We start from the raw sequence: 20,916 nt of genomic DNA, 5'->3' as shown, positions 1-20,916 counted from the left end.
ACTTCCTGACTAAGGTAACAGGTCAGGTTACCAATAAAGAAGAGGATGCCATCAGATTCCACATGTGCCGATGTTATGCCTGCTTAACCACTAGTATATTAGTAAATCGAGTAGGAGCAGCAATTAAACTGCCATCCTACTACGATAAAGAAGTTGTAAATTAAAAGTAAACAAGGAAATATATGGGTGGTACCAGGTAACAGACTACGAGGTCGGATTTTAAAGCGTCTGCAAATTTTCCAAACAGGCTACCAAGTGCCTCAAATAACCTACCAGACCTATAACCCAGTATAGAAACCTCTTCAACACCCTAAAGTTACCATTCGGCAAGAGAACTGAAAGATTAACATTTAAAACCACTAAGTACAAGCACTAACAACCATAGCAATTTACAAAAGTTACGCCCTGGATAAACAAAAAAATTACAAACTTGCACCTATAGTTAATGGGTAGCTTCCAAATAAACAAGTTTTGTCACGTCGTGGCTATTAATGTCAAATGTCTGCCACTGGGTGTGGGGGGACTTAGCATACCAGCCGTCATGTGCTACACATTAGAACAGATTAACCAATGTATTGGCAATGATATAACAAGTCGCATGAATAGTAGTTTTTTTTTTTTTTTTTTTTTTTTTTTTTACACCATATTAAGGTTCTGATCGTGTTAGCTTTATCTGAGCACATAATTTGTGCCATCTTGTAGAGACTTCTCAAACACCAAAACGGATTTACTTACAATCATTGTTTATGAAATGCTTGACGAAGTTGTCGAAGGTGCCAGTATAGTTGTGGAACCTTACGTTGCAGAAGTGATGGAATAGCGATACAACCACGTCCTTGGGATCTCTAGCCATGTATACCACCTGAAAAACCATCAAATAATTAAAGTACAGAAAGCTGGAAATTTAGGGTTAAACATGGAAAATATTTTTCAAGAAAATATTTAAAATAGATGTCCAACCAAGACTAAGACTATTCCCTATAGCCACGGTTTAATAGGAGTTATTGAAAGCAACTACTGTTGAACACAGGCTCCCTTCCAAGCCCAAAAGTAAATTCTCTTAACAGTTCTCATGTCCAATGTTGGGCGACTGGATGTTTAGCTGGAGCCATCTCCTATGAAAGCCAGCGAAAGAACATTTATAACTAGACCTGAATGGAAATCTAAGGCAGTGACTAAGAAATATAACAAGAATACAATATAAATGTGCAAAGTCTTTAGGGTTATAGAAGTAAAAACTCATGGGTCAAGTCACAGAGCAAGCTTTAAATTATGAAGCAATCCTACTTCTGTTTTAAGAAATACTGAAGTAACAAGTATTCCCACTATCTTGGGAATATCTCATATCTCCCAAGTCTAATTATCAAACATGTATCCATAGATTTGTGTTCAATTGTGTGAAAAAATATATATACGCTATAGATCCATTCATATATCCATATATGAAATACACGATTGTAAGTACCATCAGATCCAGCATCTTACCTTTGACAATGATAGCTTCTGGACCACGTTAACAGTGCATACATGAACAAGAAATGTACAGTGGGCATCACTATAGTTTATGCCGATAGCTTTGGGATGAGGACATTCCGATCTAGAACGGTAGCGGTTTACTACAAAATGACACCTCACTGCACTGAAGATTCCATGCAGATTTTTCAAAGTTTGTAACATCTTTGATCTCTTATAGTGGGAAAAATTACCATGAGTGGCAGTTAGGAAGCAAGACATCCTGGAGTTCAGGGCATTCAGCAAGGATATACACAATCGTAAGACAATGCATTTCGGGCAATAAGGCGCAGGGCGGCGCTCCATTAAGTGCCCGAGAGAAACGTGTACGGCCAATATGTAACCTCGCCAGAGCCATTTTCCACCACCAGTTACGGTAGTGCAAATGAAGACAGATTATCCTTAAGAACATGCAGATTGTTACCAGTAATACGACCGACGACCCTGTCAACAGACACCGAGGAACGAATGACAATCTCAAGGAAATCCTGTGCGAGAAATAGGACAAGTGCAGATAGCCTCGGCAGCAGCATTCGCAGGCTCATTAAGAAACAAATATGGCTGGTACCAAATGATAAACTTGACCGTTTTAAATCTGCTGGACAAACGTACAAAGTTGAATTTCGACTACCACAGGATGGGCCGTGTTAAATGACAAGAGCTATGAGGGCACTGCGAGAGTCAACTACAATGACAAAGTAATGTCAATAGTGAGAAAACAGTTGAGCATACGAAATGGCATAGTTCTGCCGGAAAGATGCTGGTCTACAGGGAAAGGCCGCACAGGTGTTATCAGGAAATATAACAGTAGCTTGTACCGTCAGCAGACTTGGACGTATCTGAAGAATATCTATCTATCCGTGTGCAAAGAAAGTAAGTTTGGCAATTGTAGGAGGGAATAGAAGCTTTTGCAAGGTGAATCAAGGTTTCGCAGAGCTTTGAAGTGGTGACCCCCTCCTCAATGGGGGCCTTGGATGGTCCGACACTGAGGAATATTGGTAACTAATATCTTGCACGCTAGAGAAAACGGTTAAAGGAAGATAAACAGGAACAGGGACCCACAGGAGAGGCAACGATCAAAGCACGACATAAGCGAGAGTGACCGTGTTGTAAGGACCGCGTAAGGTAGCAGAAACAGTAGGGATCACGCCAATCCTGTAGAGACAGGATGCCGATTAAAGCACACAGGGTCAAACGCAATACACCAGAGCCGAGGTGTAACCCAATATGGTGAAGAACATCAAGACGAAGAATTTAAAGAGAATCTGACTAGTAAAAGACTGCCATAACAGAGTTTAGACAGCACGCGAGAGGAATGTGAATAGAGAAGCATCTCTCTCTACGAAGTATTGGAGAAGACTAAGTTAAGGGCATTAAAACATTCAACTGTGAGGCAAGAGACGGGAGGCCACCAAGACAGTCGTGTCAGATTAACCGCTAAAGTTTCTACTAAACGTTATACAAAAGGGGACTGCAATAACTTAACAAAAACTAAGGATGAGCAAGTTCTTCCTATAAAAAAAAAGTCTGCCTTTACACATACTGTTATAGAAAACTTGGGCCATAATTGGTACCATGACGACACTGCTTCAATTCCTTGTTAAAGCCACCGTTGGGGGAAATTCGAGTCGTCTATAGAAGAGGGTAAAATCATCAACATAGAAAGTGGAGAAATTCCCAGAGTAAACGCTGGAAAGACTACCATTGAAGGCATCCAGGAAAAATAAAAGTAATCTTAACACTTCTTTGGGGGTACTCTTTCATATTGTCGAAAACAGGTAGTGAAAGTGGTACCAAGCCTCGCTCTAAAGGAACGACAGAGGAAGCCTTTGGAAGAAGGAATATTACCACGAAAGGCTTAAATAACTAGGTTGAGACAGTATCGTTCTTGTCCCAAGTGAACCCGATTTCCGACAAGGAAGAACACCCGCCTCAAGCCACTCCCAAGGACTGACTACTATTTTCTCTCCCCCTTCCCCCCACAGATGCAGTTATAACTATTCGGTAAATACTGAAATGTGCATGGAGGGAGATGCCATAGCGCCTGTGAATGTTATTCGAGCCCGCTGCCATAGAACAGCAGACTATCAGGGTAGACGAGTTCCAGGGAGAGAAACTCATAGGATAGCTGGAGATGTAGGGGAAGAAAAAAAAAGCAAAGTGACAAGATTCAAGAAGGATTCCGAGAAAGGACAGAGGGAGGAAGCAGTTAACCAGAGCCAACAGCCGAAAAGTGTGAACCCAGTTCGGACGCGATCGACATCTGATCCCACCACAACAGAACCTTGGAGGAGAAAGACTGGAGAAATCTGCAACAAACTTACTCGCCATCTTGCGCAGTTTTTCAGATCTGGGGGAGAGCAGTGTCGATCATAATGACCGAGGATTTCAAACTTCTCCTTAGCCGCACGGATGGTCCCATAGGCCACTGCACTCTTCCCCAAATTAAATAAGAGAATCTGCGTTTTCCGGCGCTGGTGTTTCTTCCAGGCTGCACGCTTACAGCATGCACCCCGAGCAGCAATTTCTACCAGGGAACACTTTTGCGTGTCCCAAGTCTAATGATGCAGACCAAAGGTAGCAAACTGTCACCTTGGGAGGGGTGAAAATGTAACAAGGATGGGAAAATGTTATGGAGGCCAAGAACTCGCCATGTGAAATCCAAATAAAGAGAATATGAGCAGAGAAAGATCAAGGCAGGAAAGGGTGAAAGTGTGCAAGTCAACATTAGTCGGTTCACCAGAATTAAAAAAAAAGTAACTCCAACTATTATTATTGTTTAAATATAAATAGTTATAATATCGCCCCAAAGGGTATACCGGCAGTTATAACTGCCGAAAAGGATCACATGCTCTGGTAATGAGTAAACAGGTGTTTAAGAACAGGAAATGTATGGGGAACATTTGTGGGAGGAGAAATGGAACAAGTGTACTATTTACTCTCAAAAATACGAGCAACAGAGGACAAACAGTATCTACAGGTGAGGGTTCTACATTAAGATGGATCAAGGCATTCCTATACCCAAGAAAACTAAACATTGGGGTTACGTTAGAGTGGGAAAATTTAAGTGTAGTGCCTCAATGGTCTGTCCTGGGACCTCGGTTATTCATTACATAAATGATTTAGATTCAAGTTAGAACAACAATATTTGCAAATTTGCCGATGATACAAGTATTGGGAGAGTAATTAACACTGAAGACTCGCCATCACATCAAGATATTACCATGAGTGGCAGTCAGGAAGCAAGACATCCTGGAGGTCAAGGCATTCAGCAAGAATATGCACAACCCTAAGACAAGGTTTTGTCTTGCCTAAGACTTAAGACTGTCTTAAAACCTAAATAAGGTTCTCAAATGGTCAAAATATTGGCAAATGCAGTTTAATGCCGACAAATTTAAGGTTTTGAAGCTAGGTAATGAGTTACAAAACACGAGCTAAATAGTGTCGAGATTATGGAGTTACGATTAGTAAAAATTTTAAGTAAAAAAATCAGTGCATAAATGTTCGTAATAAGGCAAATAGGAAACTGGGATTTATTACTCTCAGCGTTAGTATCAAGACACCTGGTGGTGTTCTTCAACTACAACTTACTCTGGTTTGGCACCATTTAGATTTTGCAGTTCAGTTTAGGTCTATGTAATATAGAATGGGTATAAATTCCACTTTAACGTGTCCTGCATAGGATGACTAATTAATTCAAATAATTTGTTTCCCGTCTTGTGCAGAAAGACTAACAAAGCTTAAATTGCATTCAATGGAAAGGCGAAGAGTTAGGGGTGACAGGAGAGGTTTACAAGTGGATGAATAGACAAAGGAGATTAATAGGGTATTAAAAGTATCAACAAAACAGAACACGAACCAATGGGTATAAACTGGACAAGTTCAGATTTCTGAATGACCTGGGTAAATACCGGTTCGGTAACAGGGTTGTTTATTTGTTTAACTAATTTCCGTGTAACGTGGAGGTGGGGTCCCTTGATTATTTCAAATGCGAGTTGGATACGTATACGAGTGGAATTGGGTGGTTATAAATAGGAGCTGCCTCTTATGGGCCAATAAGCTTTCTACAGTTACTTTTATTCCTATATGCACAGGGGATTTACTCCTAAATTGAGCATCCGACACCTGCAAGAATAATTGATGAAACAAGGGACCTAATATCAGGTGATTTTGACCACCTAAAGAGTGACTACGACAACGAGGTCGAGTAAACTTATCAATCTGGATGATAAAATGACCTTGGGCCTCTGGAATATATTTAATATCCTCGTGAAAGTCTATTAGTGCCAACTCCAGTCGCGACATGGTGTGGGAGATTGCCAATGTTGGCATTTAATTAGGCAATTTTAGATACCCGAACTGGAGGCGTCACTATTGAAGGACTACGATCCCAGGCAGTATATCGCCTCCAGAGAAGGGGCTGTAACAAGAGTGCCAGTTCAGGTTGGGTTAGAACCGACTTGGGTATACATTAGGAGTTTATGGGTGTTTAAGTTATCAGGACATACTATCTATGCGAGAAAGATCAAAATACGTAGCCCACTTGGCATGACCAAACAAATCTTTGAACATAGGAGGTTGGAGTAATCGTGCACATTAGTGCGTGGGAAGTACGGGGCTGTACTTCCCGTAGGAGTAGTGTTAAAAGATGCCGTTGTCACAAGAGTCACTCCAGGGTGTAGGTGGTCATTACTGGGGGCCTGGAGCTCAATTCTGCCACGGAAGATGAATGGGAGCAGAGAGGGTCTATCGGGAGTCAACAAAGGAGCCAGGTCAGGGCCCAACACAGCCTGGGTTGCGGAGCCCAATCTCCCATCACCAGCAGACTCGGGATGGTTGGAAGGGGGGGGGGGGGCTGATCGCCCACCTCACGGGCCTGTGTAAATAGTCGGTTCAGTATTTATGCAGCATTAATTTCAAAAGCCTAGGAGTGAAGATATACCACCTACCAGGGCACCTAGAGGAGGCCAAGTGCTGGCCAGTGCAGGAAGGGGTGCGTCGTCCCCTAGAGTACTCCCACTTTTCAACAGTCGCATTGCCTCTTAACATTCTGACACTGGTGGGAAGCCTTCCTTCTCCCATGGCTAGATACCCAGCCATCCACCAAAGGGATGGCTGGGTATCCAGCAGGGCGGTCCATTGACCTGAACAAGCTCCCAATGGGTGTGTACTTTAGAGTGGAAAAAACACCCAAAGAGGGGTAGAAGAGGCCAAGGTAATCTTCACCAGCCCAAGGAAGTCGTGCGTGGGCCCCGTCACCAAAACTCGCTCTAGTGTGGCAGGGTAATTTAGCACTTATCACATGGCACATGTCTAAGAATTATCACTAATACAAGCAACAGCAGTCAAATGTTACTCGATAAAGATCCCACCGAGGTATAATACTCTAGTAAATAAAATTTAAGAATCCTAGATCAGGACTGTTCAAAGTGGTGTGCCACTAAATGGAGGACTGCATTTGGCGACTAGAGCACAAGTATTATAATTATGGCTCACCAGTTTAGTTATGGCCAATACCCAGCCAGTCATTTCTTCTCTTACTGGGGTAGTAAGGAAGGTAATGCAGATAGGACTAATGATCTGCATAGTCATACTTTGGTATTCTTCGTGTTGTAATTAGCATAAATGATCATCCAGGGACAATAAGACATTAGAAGAACATTCAAGTCAAGAAATGTCTAGTGTTATCCAACAACCAAACTCTTCCGCTCTCCATACTGTCCCTGTGTTATCCTTGCACATCAACGTAGACAATTTTGCAAAATTGAGGAATTTAGCACTTTAAAAGCCAGAATTAAAGTCAAAAAGACCGTGGCCTCATTATAACTTTGACGAATCACTAGAGACATCACTTCACAGCAATCATTTGGCCGACAGAATGACCACCAGATGAATTGTGGGGGAGCCAACGTTGCTGCTCCCAATCACAAAAGGAAAACTCTTCAGTACAAGTTACGACAGTGATGGCTTTGGTCACATAACGCCAATTGCCAACAGGAAGAACCACTCCATTCTGACGTACCGAGAACAGTCCTCTACAGATGAGCACGCCATCTACTCATTAAATCTGCACTGCCAGTCTTCTAGGTACAGCATGATGTCTCCTCGTAAACAACAAAGTACCCCAAGCTCCAGATCAAAGCAAAGCCAAACCTCAGAGGCAAATATATTCTAAGGTCCGAACACTAGACAGCTGTAACCATTCTTAAAAATTACAGAAAATGAGACGAACTAAAACCAGAGGACAAAATAAGGAAAATCATTGTCCACAACATTGATAGGGGCGCCTGACGGCTGAGTGGACAGAGCTTCGGATTCGTAGTTCTGAGGTTCCGGGTTCGATCACCAGTACAGGCGGAGACAAATGGGCAATGTTTTTCACCCTGATGCCCCATGCCCCCGTTACCTAGCAGTAAATAGGTACCTGGGAGTTTGAGAGTTGCTATGGGCTGCTTCCTGGGAGGGGGGGGGGGTGAAAAAAAGGAGGCCTGGTCGAGGACCGGGCCGCAGGGACGCTAAGCCCCGAAATCCCAAGATAACCTCAAGGTACCCAAGATAACCACTATCCCTTGCACATAGCCCTAGCTCATATTTAAGCCGAATTATACGATGTCAGCAGAAAGATGCCAGGAAAAAGCCACGAAGCAAGAAACCCAAGTCCTTCTCACAGTAAAAGGACGGATCCCAGAGAAACTATCTTGACATTAGGGGCGTGAATCCACCACAGGCCTTACATCCCAAGAGCCCCACAGATGCTTCAGATGTCAAATTTGGACATCACAAGGATGGCTGGCAACGCCCAGTGAGGGGTGGAGTCTGCAGCCAGCCCACAGGACACAAATATGCCTGGATAAGAAGGCAAACTAGCCCGTCCAAGCCAAGTGCCCAAATTGCTCCAAGGAACACCACGCCTGGAACTTAAGATGCCCCGAACGTCTTTAAAAGATTCAAATGTAACCCCCCCCCCCCCTGCGCGCGAACGAACACACGAACACACACACACACACACACAAACACACACACACACAAACACACACAAACACACACGAACACACACGAACACACACACACACGAACACACACACACACACGAACACACACACACACACGAACACACACACACACACGAACACACACACACACACGAACACACACACACACACGAACACACACACACACACGAACACACACACACACACGAACACACACACACACACGAACACACACACACACACGAACACACACACACACACGAACACACACACACACACACGAACACACACACACACACGAACACACACACACACACGAACACACACACACACACACGAACACACACACACACACGAACACACACACAAACACACACACAAACACACACGAACACACACACACGAGCACACACACACACACGAACACACACACACGAACACACACACACACGAACACACACACACACACGAACACACACACACACACGAACACACACACACACACGAACACACACACACACACGAACACACACACACACACGAACACACACACACACACGAACACACACACACACACGAACACACACACACACACGAACACACACACACACACGAACACACACACACACACGAACACACACACACACGAACACACACACACGAACACACACACACACACGAACACACACACACACACGAACACACACGAACACACACACACACGAACACACACACACACGAACACACACACACACGAACACACACACACACGAACACACACACACGAACACACACACACGAACACACACATACACATACACACACATACACACACACACACACACACACACACACACACACACACACACACCTACCTTAGTGGAATGCATTAGGAAGTGATGTGGTGGAGGTCGACTCCATACACAGTTTTCAAGTGTAGATATGATAGAGCGCAATAGCCTCGGGAATCTGTACACTTGTTGATTGGCGGGACCAAAGAGCCAGAGCTCAACCCCCGCAAACAACTTGGCGAGTACCTACAGAAGAGCCGAAGCCCCAACCAAAACATACCAGCTCCCCTGCCCACAAAAGACAGCGGGAAGTGTACCAACACCCCAGGTAGAGGGGGGCACATGGCTCTCCACTATCGGCCATGGTGGAGGGTGTGAAGGCCTCCGTCCAGGACAAAGCTTGTGGCTGGGGGACAAGAAAATAGTTCAACCTAGTCGCCCGCCCATTGCATCTAATAAGCACACTGGGAGCAATGATGGCAAGTGTCAAAAGTTTCCACTGATAAGGGCCAAAGAATAAACAGGGCCCAAACCTGCACAGCAGTAAATAGAGCTGCCACATAACTGGACACCCTCTGGGCAATACTTTAAACCTTTGTCGCAGAATTGGTCTAAAGTTTGCTGCTGATACACGGTATCAAGCAAACCACAGAGACCCAAAAGACAATTGAGAAGATAAAGAAATTTGAAAAACAATATCGTCACCTTCAAGAACGCAGGGCAGGAAAAACAAACAAAAAGCCCCCCCCCCCCTCCAAGAGTCCAATACGTCCGAAAGCGAACTTTATGGGTCAATTTCAAGTAAACCTAGATCCTCAACTCCTGTTTCAACTTCCATGGCGTGTTCATCAGACTCCATGGATACCTCGGTAATATCAGCAAGTCCCAACAACCCAGAGGACTAAAGATTATGCTATGGAATGTAGAAGGGCTGTACACAAAATTGTAATGCAAAACAGCAACCAAAGGCAAAAGCATCCCGATACTACAGCAGAGCCGACTTCGAGCCGGACTAGAACTGAAATTCTCTTGCTTTTTCCTTCCATGGGTCAACGGGTAATCCAGGGGATGTGCAATTGTTGCGAAATGTGTACTAACATCCAAACCCATAACCAGCCCACCCGATTGTCGAGCAGGAACGGGGGTAATTGGGAGTATCTATCGAGCCAAGACCAACTTTAAAAAATCTTAAATGTTTACACAGCTCCACGTGCTGAAATAGATCTCTTATTTAAACACACTACTACATCCCACCCTTGGATGTGGGTGAATGAACCCACCCACATCCAAGGAGGTAAGTTAGACCCAACCTTCGTTTCAGCCTCCCTGAGAAACGCAGCAACATGGTCAGTTGAGCCCACTCACTAGCGACCACTATGGGGTCCAAATTGATCTTAAGTTAAATCTACCGACCCCACCTCCATCTGAAGCCTTTAACTTTGCTTTAGCAAAATGGGACCGATTTCAAAACCATGTCCGATTGGCATAGAAAATAATGTTCCCAAAGACATCAAGTCGGGCAGAACAAGATTTTGCGGATGCAATTCAAAGTGCACACAAACACTATCCCACTGAAAAAACTATTCAGACACCAAAGATTACTGGTACTATTGTAAGCGCGTTAGAACTGACTAAAACACAATGAAGCTATTATTAAAAAAAAAAAAAAAAAAAAAAAAAAAACCCAAGTGACCACAACAGGACCTTACTTTGCGAGGTCAAGGAACATGTGCATGAAGAGACCACGCTAATAAACACCAAAGTGGCTAGAATGGTGTTCACATCTTTATGACCACCTTAGAGGTGGCAGCAAATCCACTGAGCCAAAGGAAATAAACGCCTAAAAGCCCCACATCTTAAGGATCCGCATCAGAAGCGGAAGTACTGGCAACCAGGAGTCAGAAAGCAGCTAGTACTCAACTTGCGGATGTATTAGCAGTGCAGACCAGAAGAAATGTGGCACAGAACCTTAACAACATTTGCAAAAGTTTGACACTAATAACCATTACACACTAGACGAGCACAATTGAACTAAGAAAAACTCCAAGAATACATCCCCTGGATACTACAAAATAAACTAAAATGATCAGGAACCTCTGCCCAGAGGGAGACGCTGCATACTTTACGTTAATTAATCGAGCCTGGATTTTTAAAACTAGATCTAGAGGTTTGAATAGAGCAAACTGTACCGATCCCAAAACCCAAAGATTCAGCTAAACCCAGGCCCATTTCTCCAAAGCTGAGCAGCAAAGACAGCCAACAGAATGATACTCAACAGACTTTAGTTGAAAATACCTAAACTGCACCATGGTATGCATGACTATAGAAGAGAGGTTGGCTCAGTGGACTATTACAACTGTTGGCTCACTTTAACGACAGACCAGGAGGGCCGATATTCCTGGACCACGAGAAAGCCTTTGAATTTACTATTCTCTGCCGCCTCATTGATAAAGATGTCAGAGTTAACCTGCTCTCCAGGACTAAAAGCTGTCTCAGAAGCAAGAAGAAACTTCATGGCACAGTTTCTTAAAACAAAAGACATGAAAATGATACACCGCAAGGCGGCATTTTTTGCCCCCCTTCCTCTTCAATTGTTTAATGGAAAGAATAAAGAGGTTAAAACTCAACATCGTAGGCTGCCAAACTACGCAGACGACTGTCATCATCAGAAAAGGAAGGGATGAGGTGTGCCGTGCACCCAAATGTTTAGACTGCATCACTGAAGAGGCAAAGCAGATTGGTATCAAACTCAACCCCACAAAGACAAAAGCTATGCCCATAGTAAAAGCGAAGCCCAACAGGTAACTCATAGTACAGGGTCAAGCAATTGAATGGGTGATCACTTATTAGTATCTAGGAATAATCATGGACAAGAATTTTAATGCCGAGGTCACTTTAGAGAACAGCGGCTCAGACAGCACTCTTCAGGTCACTAACCTTCCTCTCTGGAGGAGCCAATCTGCAAGTCCTTCGCACAAACGATGTACAGGCAGTCAGACCAGTAATCGACTATGCCGTACCTTCACTCAAGTATCTCACCAATATTGGAAAAAGCTTGAAATTGCTCCAAACAATGCTACGAGAGCTGCCCTAGGAGCCCCTATGTGGACTAAACTTTAAACTCTACAGGGGAAACGGGTTTGCCCTCTCCAAGAACTGATATCAAAGAACAGCTACGATTATCAGCAAGATAATTATTTCCCCTGATCCAGTCCCAGTACAGCAGGCCTTTGTGGTTGGACTTTTGCCGAAACTGAAACTCTTGGCCTGCCAGAGTGGGAAATTTCCTAAACAGAATTAAAAAGCACGATTTTTGACAGCGTGATCAATCACACCTAAATTACACTTGTTCCCCGCCATGGGAGCAGCCTACCTTCAAAATAGTAATAGAAGGTCTTCCGATTAAAAAGGAAACCTACAATCCCTCAATGCTAAGGCGCATCATAGAGAAGCAAATATGCAGCATTCCAGTAGCCACCCACAACTTCACAGACGGATCGGTTTACACAATATGATTGTGCTGGCGCTGCTGTTTGCACGGACAGTAAACAGGCATATTGGAGATCATAAGGACCAGCATCAACCCAATCCGAGCCGCTTGACATACAAAAGGCATTCGTACATACGCTTGTGTAATGGCATTTTGAATTTTGTGCAGACTCAAAAGCTGCATTTCAAATATTAGGAAAAAAGCAGTGGAAAGTACGTGGAAATAACGACCATTTTGTATCTGAGGAGTCACTAAAGGCAAAAAGACTCGACATCACCCTAAACTGGATCACGTCCCATGTGGGAATCCCCTTAAATGAGAAGGCTGATTAAATTGCTAAATTGGCAACACGTCATCCATTGATATAATCCAACCCAGCCTACAGTACATTAAAGACCATCACCAAAAAACTCGTCTGAACAAAGCTTATCTACACCAGAATAGCAGAATGTTCGCCCTCTGCAATATGTTATCTTCAGACCACCAAGTTAGACAAATTAAATATCCAAAAGGAATCTACAGGTAAATAGCAGTTCGGTTATGTAGATTACGTCTAGGTTACAGATGCAACTGGGAGATTGGTTAACCCAGAAAGAGTGCACCGTCTGCCAAACAATCACAAGTGTCACTTTTTCGCCGCCATCTGGAATGTGAAGCAACCAACGACCTTAGAGGAGCTTTAAGAGTACCCGAATCTTTCCGTAACCACACTGATGCCATCAACACTGCCACTCTTATGGTTGGTGTGTGTGTGTGTGTGTGTGTGTGTGTGTGTGTGTGTGTGTGTGTGTGTGTGTGTGTGTGTGTGTGGTGTGTGTAAAAAAGGCATCCAGCAACTGGACACCCTCAAATACTGTCAACCCCGCGATAGCAGCCCGACGATTAAATTTTACCACTTACAGGCTATTCATGCCCGTGCCACCTTTTTGGTGGCTTAATCTTACTCGGTAGAATTGCGAATGGACTTCCAACACCTGTTTTACCTGATGACCTTTCTGCTGCCACAACTGCTACCATACCCTCCGCCCTGGTCGCAAGTCTCTCTGCCTTCACTTCCACTCCACAGACTACCACCAGATCGACCACGAAAACTAACAGACTCTAGAACCACCCAAGGCCCGGGTGGCACAAACAGTAATTCCCTCTCCAGTTCCCAACACTCCTACCGTCACTATCTCTGCAGTAATGCCAGCAGACGTGCCGTTTACAAATTCTAAAAGCACCACCAATGCTCCTGAAACAGCTACCACTAATCCACGACACCCGAGCCTACCTCAGGCTGCGGGATTAAAGACACCAACAGCATGTTACAGACTTCAGACTAGGAAATTTTAGGAGTCTTTCGCCACACCACAAATATCACACCTACTTGATACAATACTACCTCGAAGAGGTCACCTCACTAAACTTCAACGACAGCACTGATCAGCCAAAGTCTCGGGCAAACAGAAAACCTGGAGGGCTACACTAACCCACCAGCTCCATAATTGGTACCGCTAGCCCTTCGGGGCTGACATCCACCATGCAAACCCAATTACATCCCCAGATCTTTAGTATCGGCTCCTGATCCAGATAATGGACCTGGAAGGGCTTCCACTTAGGGCTCACCATAGCCCGTTCTACTTGGAACTTTAAGTAGCCGAGTCTTAACAATAAAATACTGTTACTTATCCGAGCGACACCGAGGAGCACGAACCACCTAGTGAAGAGTAGAGGGACTAGATAGCCAGAAAACACTGCCCATTATAAAAGTCACTTTCCAACCTCCTTCCAAGCCTAGAACAAAAGGGGAAAGTATCCTAAAGTGTACAGGTTACGGCAGTGAGCGAGACAAGCTGGGTGTGTGTGTGCAAGCCTGCGCGTCTTGTACCCACCGTTTTATCTAGCAATAAAAAAACACTGGCTCTCGGCCGAGCAGGGTTATTGGAAAAACTAAACTAGTCAATAGGTAAACCCCAAGTGGCGGCAGCTCAAGGAGGGAGAGGAAAGGGTGAATACATTTCAACTACACACCCACGTTTAAAATTTGATCCAATTATTAAAGAAAACAGTCTTGTCAATATTTAGATTAAGACAAAAAATCAAAAGAAGAAATAGAAACGGCAGGATTAGAGAACAACATTTTACCGATATTTATCTTCAGTAGCTGTATTTTAATCAACCTGTCCTCGACTCAAGTCCATTACATTCAGCGGTCAACCCCCACAGACGCAATCATAAATTTTAACATGCTGTTCATTCAAAACGGGAATTTTCTCAAGTATAAATTATTATAATAATATATTAGCATATTATGTATATATAGACATAGGTTAGGTGTTTAGGTTCTGATGGCGATTATTTGTATTTGTACGTGGGAGAAGCATTTATAGCGTTGTGATTCTAACAAAATTCGTCAGTGAAGCACTTGTTCCGGATATGTTCGAACGTCAGCAGGTGTGAGTCCAGTCCGTCCTCCAAACAAAGATCCAAAAGTGATTCCATGCACCCGCCAAACCCCCTGTTTATGAATGAAAAGCGGTTTACACACGACTCAACTGCTGACATTCGAACATATCTGGAACAAGTGCTTCACTGACGAATTTTGTTCGAATCACAACGCTATAAATGCTTCACCCACGTTCTACAAATACAAATAATCGCCAACAGAACCTAAACACCTAACCTATCCTATGCCTATATATACACAATATGCTAATATATTATAATATTAATTTTTACTCTAGAAAATTCCCGTTTTGAGTGAACAGTATGTTGAAATTTATGAATGCGTCTGTGGGGTTGACTTCTGAATGTAATGAACTTGAGTCGAGGACGGGTTGGCGAGTCGTGTGTAAACCAATTTTCATTCATAAACAGGGGGTTTGGCGGGTGCATGGAATCACTTTTGGATCTTTGTTTGGAGGACGGGTCGATTTTAACTAATACTCTAATCGTTTGATTACAAACCGTACGACTCTTGCTTCACGAAGCAGTGATTGCAAATCCAACCATTTTATTCCCATAAAAACCATCTCTAACCTTTGTGGTTTGAAGAAGGCTAGGGGGCAGGAGGGTGCTGGGCAGGTGGGTCTTCATCACTCTAGGAGCAGGTAGAGCCTCGCTAATCTGCAGAAATACTCCATCTTCTACCTTCTTGCCTGGACACATTTGACGAAACATTTTTGTGAACTGCTGAGGATTTTCAACAGTGCTTCTGATGGTCTTGCTGTCAAGCATCATGTCAAAGCTGGAATGTTTTTTTTGTTATTACTACTACACTTACCCAGAGCCGAAATACTTCAATTTAATCGCTTCAGAATACATTTTAGAGTATTCTTAAATCACCAGTTATGAAATAAGTTCTAGTAATACATTTCTTTATATAAACCCATCCAGAAGCACAAATATAGGATCTTTCATATATTGCAACCGATATACGAGTGGTTCTTTACTAATCTCACAAGTTGCACCCGACAGTTAACACAAGACTTCACATATTCAAGCACGCATTAACATCACGTGCACAAACGTGTGCTAATCATGAGGTAAGTAAGTAAGTAATTATCAAAAGAAGGCACCAAACCGGGAAGGCTATGTAGCACCATCAAATACGCAAAATAATCAGAGGGCGCTAAATATCACCAAGGATGCCAATACGAGAACAAAAACGCATAAGGCGAACGATATCAAAAGTATCCGAGTCACCAAGAATTCCATCGAGGGACAGGTGACCGCGAGAGGCGGTCGGAAAGCAAGACACACGCTCGTCCTGGAAGTCAGGACATTCAAGAAGGACATGCACGACCGTAAGAGGGACAATGCAACTAGGACAATAAGGAGCAGGGCGGCGCTCCATCAAGTGACCATGGGTTAAGCGAGTATGGCCAATACGCAACCTCGCCAGAGCTGTTTTCCACCGCCGGTTACGGTGGAAGGAGGACGGCCACGAGGAAACAACATTTAAGAGTACGTAGCTTGTTACCAGTAACAGACAACCAAGAAGCCTGCCAACGGGTAAGGACTGAGGAATGGATAACCGCGTAAAAGTCGGAATACGGAATGCCTTTACGAGAGGTGGGACAAGAGCGGACAGCTTCCTTGGCGGCAGCATCCGCACGCTCATTTAAGGACACACCAATATGGCTGGGAACCCAACAAAACTCAACCGACTTAAATTTACTGTGAACGAGAAACAGCCAATGCTGGATCTCGACAAGTACTGGATGAACCGGATTAAAGGACCCGAGAGCCATGAGGGCACTACGAGAGTCAACAACAACTACAAAGAGACTGACAACGAGAAAGCAGGAGACGAAGAGCATAGAGAATAGCATAAAGTTCCGCTGTAAAGATGCTAGTCTCCGGAGGCAAGCGACACATATAAGCGCGATCAGGAAAAACAACAGAGTAGCCAACACCGTCCGCTGACTTAGACCCATCGGTGAAGACAGAAACGGAGCGGGAGTGAGAAGAAAAGTGCTCGAGGAAAAGGCATTTTAGAACCGTAGGAGGGGTAAAAGCTTTAGTGATACAGGTCAAGGATGTACAAAACCGCGGAAGAGGGACCCTCCACGGGGGCAAAGAAGGAACAACACGAGGAGATACATCAGAAATACGAACGGAAAGAGAATCTTGTAGGCGAGATAACCGGACAGAAAGAGGGAGGTGGTGAAGAGGAACAGGAACCGCAGGAGGGGTAAAAGTTAAAGCACGACAGAGGCGAGAGGAAGGATGTTGCATGGACCGCGCAAGATAGCGAAGACAGTAGCGATCACGGCGGTCCTGGAGAGACAGGAATCCAGTGTCAACATACAAGCTAAGGATGGGAGTCGAACGAAAGGCACCAGAACTGAGGCGCAACCCAGTATGGTGCAAAGCATCAAGACGGCGAAGAGTATTAGGAGAAGCAGACGAGTAAGCAGGGCAACCATAATCGAGCTTCGACAGGACGAGAGAGAAATGTAAAGAGAGAGAAATGTAAAGCAAGGAGAGTGCGCCTATCTGCCCCCCCAAGAAGTATGGGACAAGACCCGTAGGAGGGTAAGGGCCTTAGAGCACTCAACACGGAGGTAAGAGATATGGGGAGACCAAGACAAACGAGTGTCAAGGAATAACCCCAAAAGCTTCGCGGAATCTTTGTATTCAAGGGGATGACCATACAGGGACAAAGAAGGACGAAGAACAACCCGTTTCCGCGTAAAGGTCATGGCACAAGTCTTAGAAGTAGAGAACTTGAAGTCATGATCTGTGGCCCAAGACCACACGGCATCAATTGCAAGTTGAAGCCGGCGTTGAAGGAGAGGCAAATCATCACCCTGACAACAAAGCATAAGATCATCGACATAGAGAGCGGAGAAGACACCAGAAGGAAGAGAGGAAAGAAGACCATTGAGGGCAACCAGAAAAAGAGTAGTGCTCAGAACACTACCCTGGGGCACACCTTCGTATTGTTGAAAAGAGGGAGAGAACGGTACCAAGGCGCACCCGAAAGGAACGACGGGAGAGGAAGCTGCAGAGAGAGGGGGAGATGACCACGAAGGCCAAAAGAATGAAGTTGAGATAGGATATGATGACGCCAAGTGGTGTTGTAAGCCTTTTCCAGGTCAAAAAGGACGGCAACAACGGATTAGGCAGCAAAAGCAGTACGAATATAGACCTCCAAGTTCACCAGGACATCTGTCGTGCTGCGGCACTTGCGGAAACCAAATTGAGAAGGGGAGAGGAGGTAATGGTGTTCCAGGAACCACATCAGACGAACGTTAACCATACGTTCAAAGAGTTTGCAGACACAACTTGTGAGAGCAATAGGGCGAAAGTCCTTAGGGGAAGTACCCAGAGACCCCGGTTTGCGAACAGGGAGGACAACAGCATCGAGCCATTCCTCAGGGACTGACGACGACTCCCAGATCCGATTATACAGACTTAGTAAATACTGAGACGCGCTCCGAGGAAGATGGCGAAGCATCTCATAATGAATACCATCGGAGCCCGCCGCCGTAGAACCGCAGAGGGCCAGGGCAGAACGAAGTTCAGAGAGAGAGAGAGAGAGAGAGAGAGAGAGAGAGAGAGAAGGGATCATTATAGGGAAGCTGAAGATGAGTGCAGAAATCTAAAGGACGAGACTCGAAGACAGGTTTACGAAGAAGGAAAGATTGGGGAAGATGAAGACCAGAGCTAACAGAAGAAAAGTTGGAACCCAGTTCGGAAGCAACCTGCAACGGGTCCGCCACAAGAGTATCATGGAGGTGAAGAACCGGTGAAACATCGGGAATGAACTTACCCGCTATCTTGCGGATACGGTTCCAGATCTGGGCCAGAGGGGTTTCGGACGTAATTGTTGAGACATAAGATGCCCAACATTCACGTTTAGCCGTATGGATGGCCCTACGGGCCACCGCACTCGCTTTCCGAAAGAAAAGAAAAGAATCGGGGGTCTGCCTACGGCGGTGCCTCTTCCAGGCTGCACGCTTACAGCGGACAGCCCGATCACAGTCCGCATTCCACCAGGGAACGCACTTCCGTGGACCCCAGGAGGAAGAGCGAGGGATAGAGCGGAGGGCAGCGTTGAAGACAGTGTCATGAAAAAGGAGGAGAGCGCGAGAGAGAGGCAGAAGGGAGAGGTCAGAGAGAGTAGCACCGAGGGAAAATAGGGTCCAGTCCGGCTTAGCAAACTGCCACGTAGGGAAAGAGGGAAGGGCGAAAAAAAACAAGGATGGGGAAATGATCACTTCCATGGAGGTCATAAAGAACCTGCCACGTGAAATCTAAGTAGAGAGAAGAGCAGAGAGAAAGATCAAGACAAGAAAGGGTGCGAGTCCGAGAGTCCAAATGAGTGGGCTCACCAGAATTCAGAAGAGACAGGGAAGAAGAGAGGGGAAACGGCTCAAGAAGGCGACCCCGGGTATTCGTCAGAACGTCACCCCAAACAGAATGACGACAATTGAAGTCACCCAGCAGGAGTACAGGCTCCGGCAAGGAGTCTAGGTGGTGTTTCAAATCAGGAAGAGAAAGCGGGACACTCGGGGAGAGATAAATGGAACAAACAGTACCATTTCCCCACAAAGACACGAGCAGCAGAACAATGAAGAGGTGAATGAAAAAGTAAAGGAACAAAGGGAACATCAGCACGAATCAAAAGAGCAGAAGAATTAGAAGCCCCAGCAACAGCTGGGGGGGGGGGGGGAGAGAAAGGAATAGCCACGAAAACGACCAGGACGAGCACCAAGCATCGGCTCCTGGAGACAGACACAAAGGGGCGAAAACCGCGAAATCAGAAGTTGGAGGAAATTTGCGTAATAACCTCGAATGTTCCATTGAAAAATGGACAACGACAAGAAGAGAAAGGACAAAAACAGAACAAGGAAGAAACAAAGGCGAAAGAGCAACAGAGCACGTTAAAGAATATCAGGGTCGGGATCAGGGTCAGCAAAGTCAGGGGGCATGGGTAAACTGAGCAAAGACGGAGGGAAGGAAACGGGAGAACAGATCAGAGGTGGGCGGGCGGGGTCCGGAGGAGGAGGAGACAACGGAGAGGAGCAGGCAAGGACAGCAGCAGGAAGAGGAGGGGTAGAAAGAGGGGAGCGTACCTCAGCAAGGGCAGCAACTGAGAGGGAAACGGGGGCTAAAGAAACCTCCATAGCAGGAACAGGGGGCGCAACCACCGAAATGGGAGGGGAAGGAGCGAGAGAGGCAGAAGTAGGGGCCGAGGAAGAAAGCGAAACCTTCTTACCCGCCGGGGAGGAGGAGGAAGGAGAGGAGCCAGGTTTACGCTTCTGACGTAAAGAGACAGGTGTTCCAGCAACCACGTACTGGGCAACGGATTCTAGCGTCTCAACAGGAGAAGCTGAACGAGAGCACACATGACGGCCGTTTGGAGAGCGATGGACATCAGCCGGCACCGACAGGCGGCGGGGCGAGTCAAGAGACGGAGGAAGGATGGGAAGGAGGAACGGAGGGAGACGAGGAAGAAGACACAGGAGACACGACAGATCGGGTAGAAGGAAGGGGAACCCCAGACAGAGGACCAGGAGGAGGATCCTTCGGGAGAGAACCCAAAGGAACAGAGGAGAGGGCAGTGGGCGCATCAGGGTCCAAGGCCCGGAAACGGTTGCGAGTCTGAGGAAGGCGGGAAGGACGAGGAGAGGAAGAG

At 45.3% G+C, this 20,916-nt stretch overlaps 1 protein-coding gene across 4 annotated transcripts in view; it reads right to left on the bottom strand.

The window, feature by feature from the left end:
- The window catches only part of LOC123761438 (sulfotransferase 1A1), a 64,722-nt gene that overhangs the window by 28,336 nt on the left and 15,470 nt on the right, over window positions 1-20,916 (bottom strand). For all 4 annotated transcript variants that reach the window (XM_069314047.1, XM_069314048.1, XM_069314054.1 and 1 more), the window contains exons 4-5: window positions 15,807-16,014; window positions 736-862 (exon numbers count right to left, since the gene is read on the bottom strand). In XM_069314047.1, the coding sequence (XP_069170148.1) occupies window positions 736-862; window positions 15,807-16,014 (335 nt within the window). The remainder of the gene's footprint in view (window positions 1-735; window positions 863-15,806; window positions 16,015-20,916) is intronic.

This window comes from Procambarus clarkii, chromosome 7 (assembly GCF_040958095.1).
Source record: "Procambarus clarkii isolate CNS0578487 chromosome 7, FALCON_Pclarkii_2.0, whole genome shotgun sequence".
Lineage (NCBI taxonomy): Eukaryota > Metazoa > Arthropoda > Malacostraca > Decapoda > Cambaridae > Procambarus > Procambarus clarkii.
The sequence above is the reverse complement of the archived record's forward strand: the minus strand, read 5'-3'. Positions and strand labels throughout refer to the sequence as shown.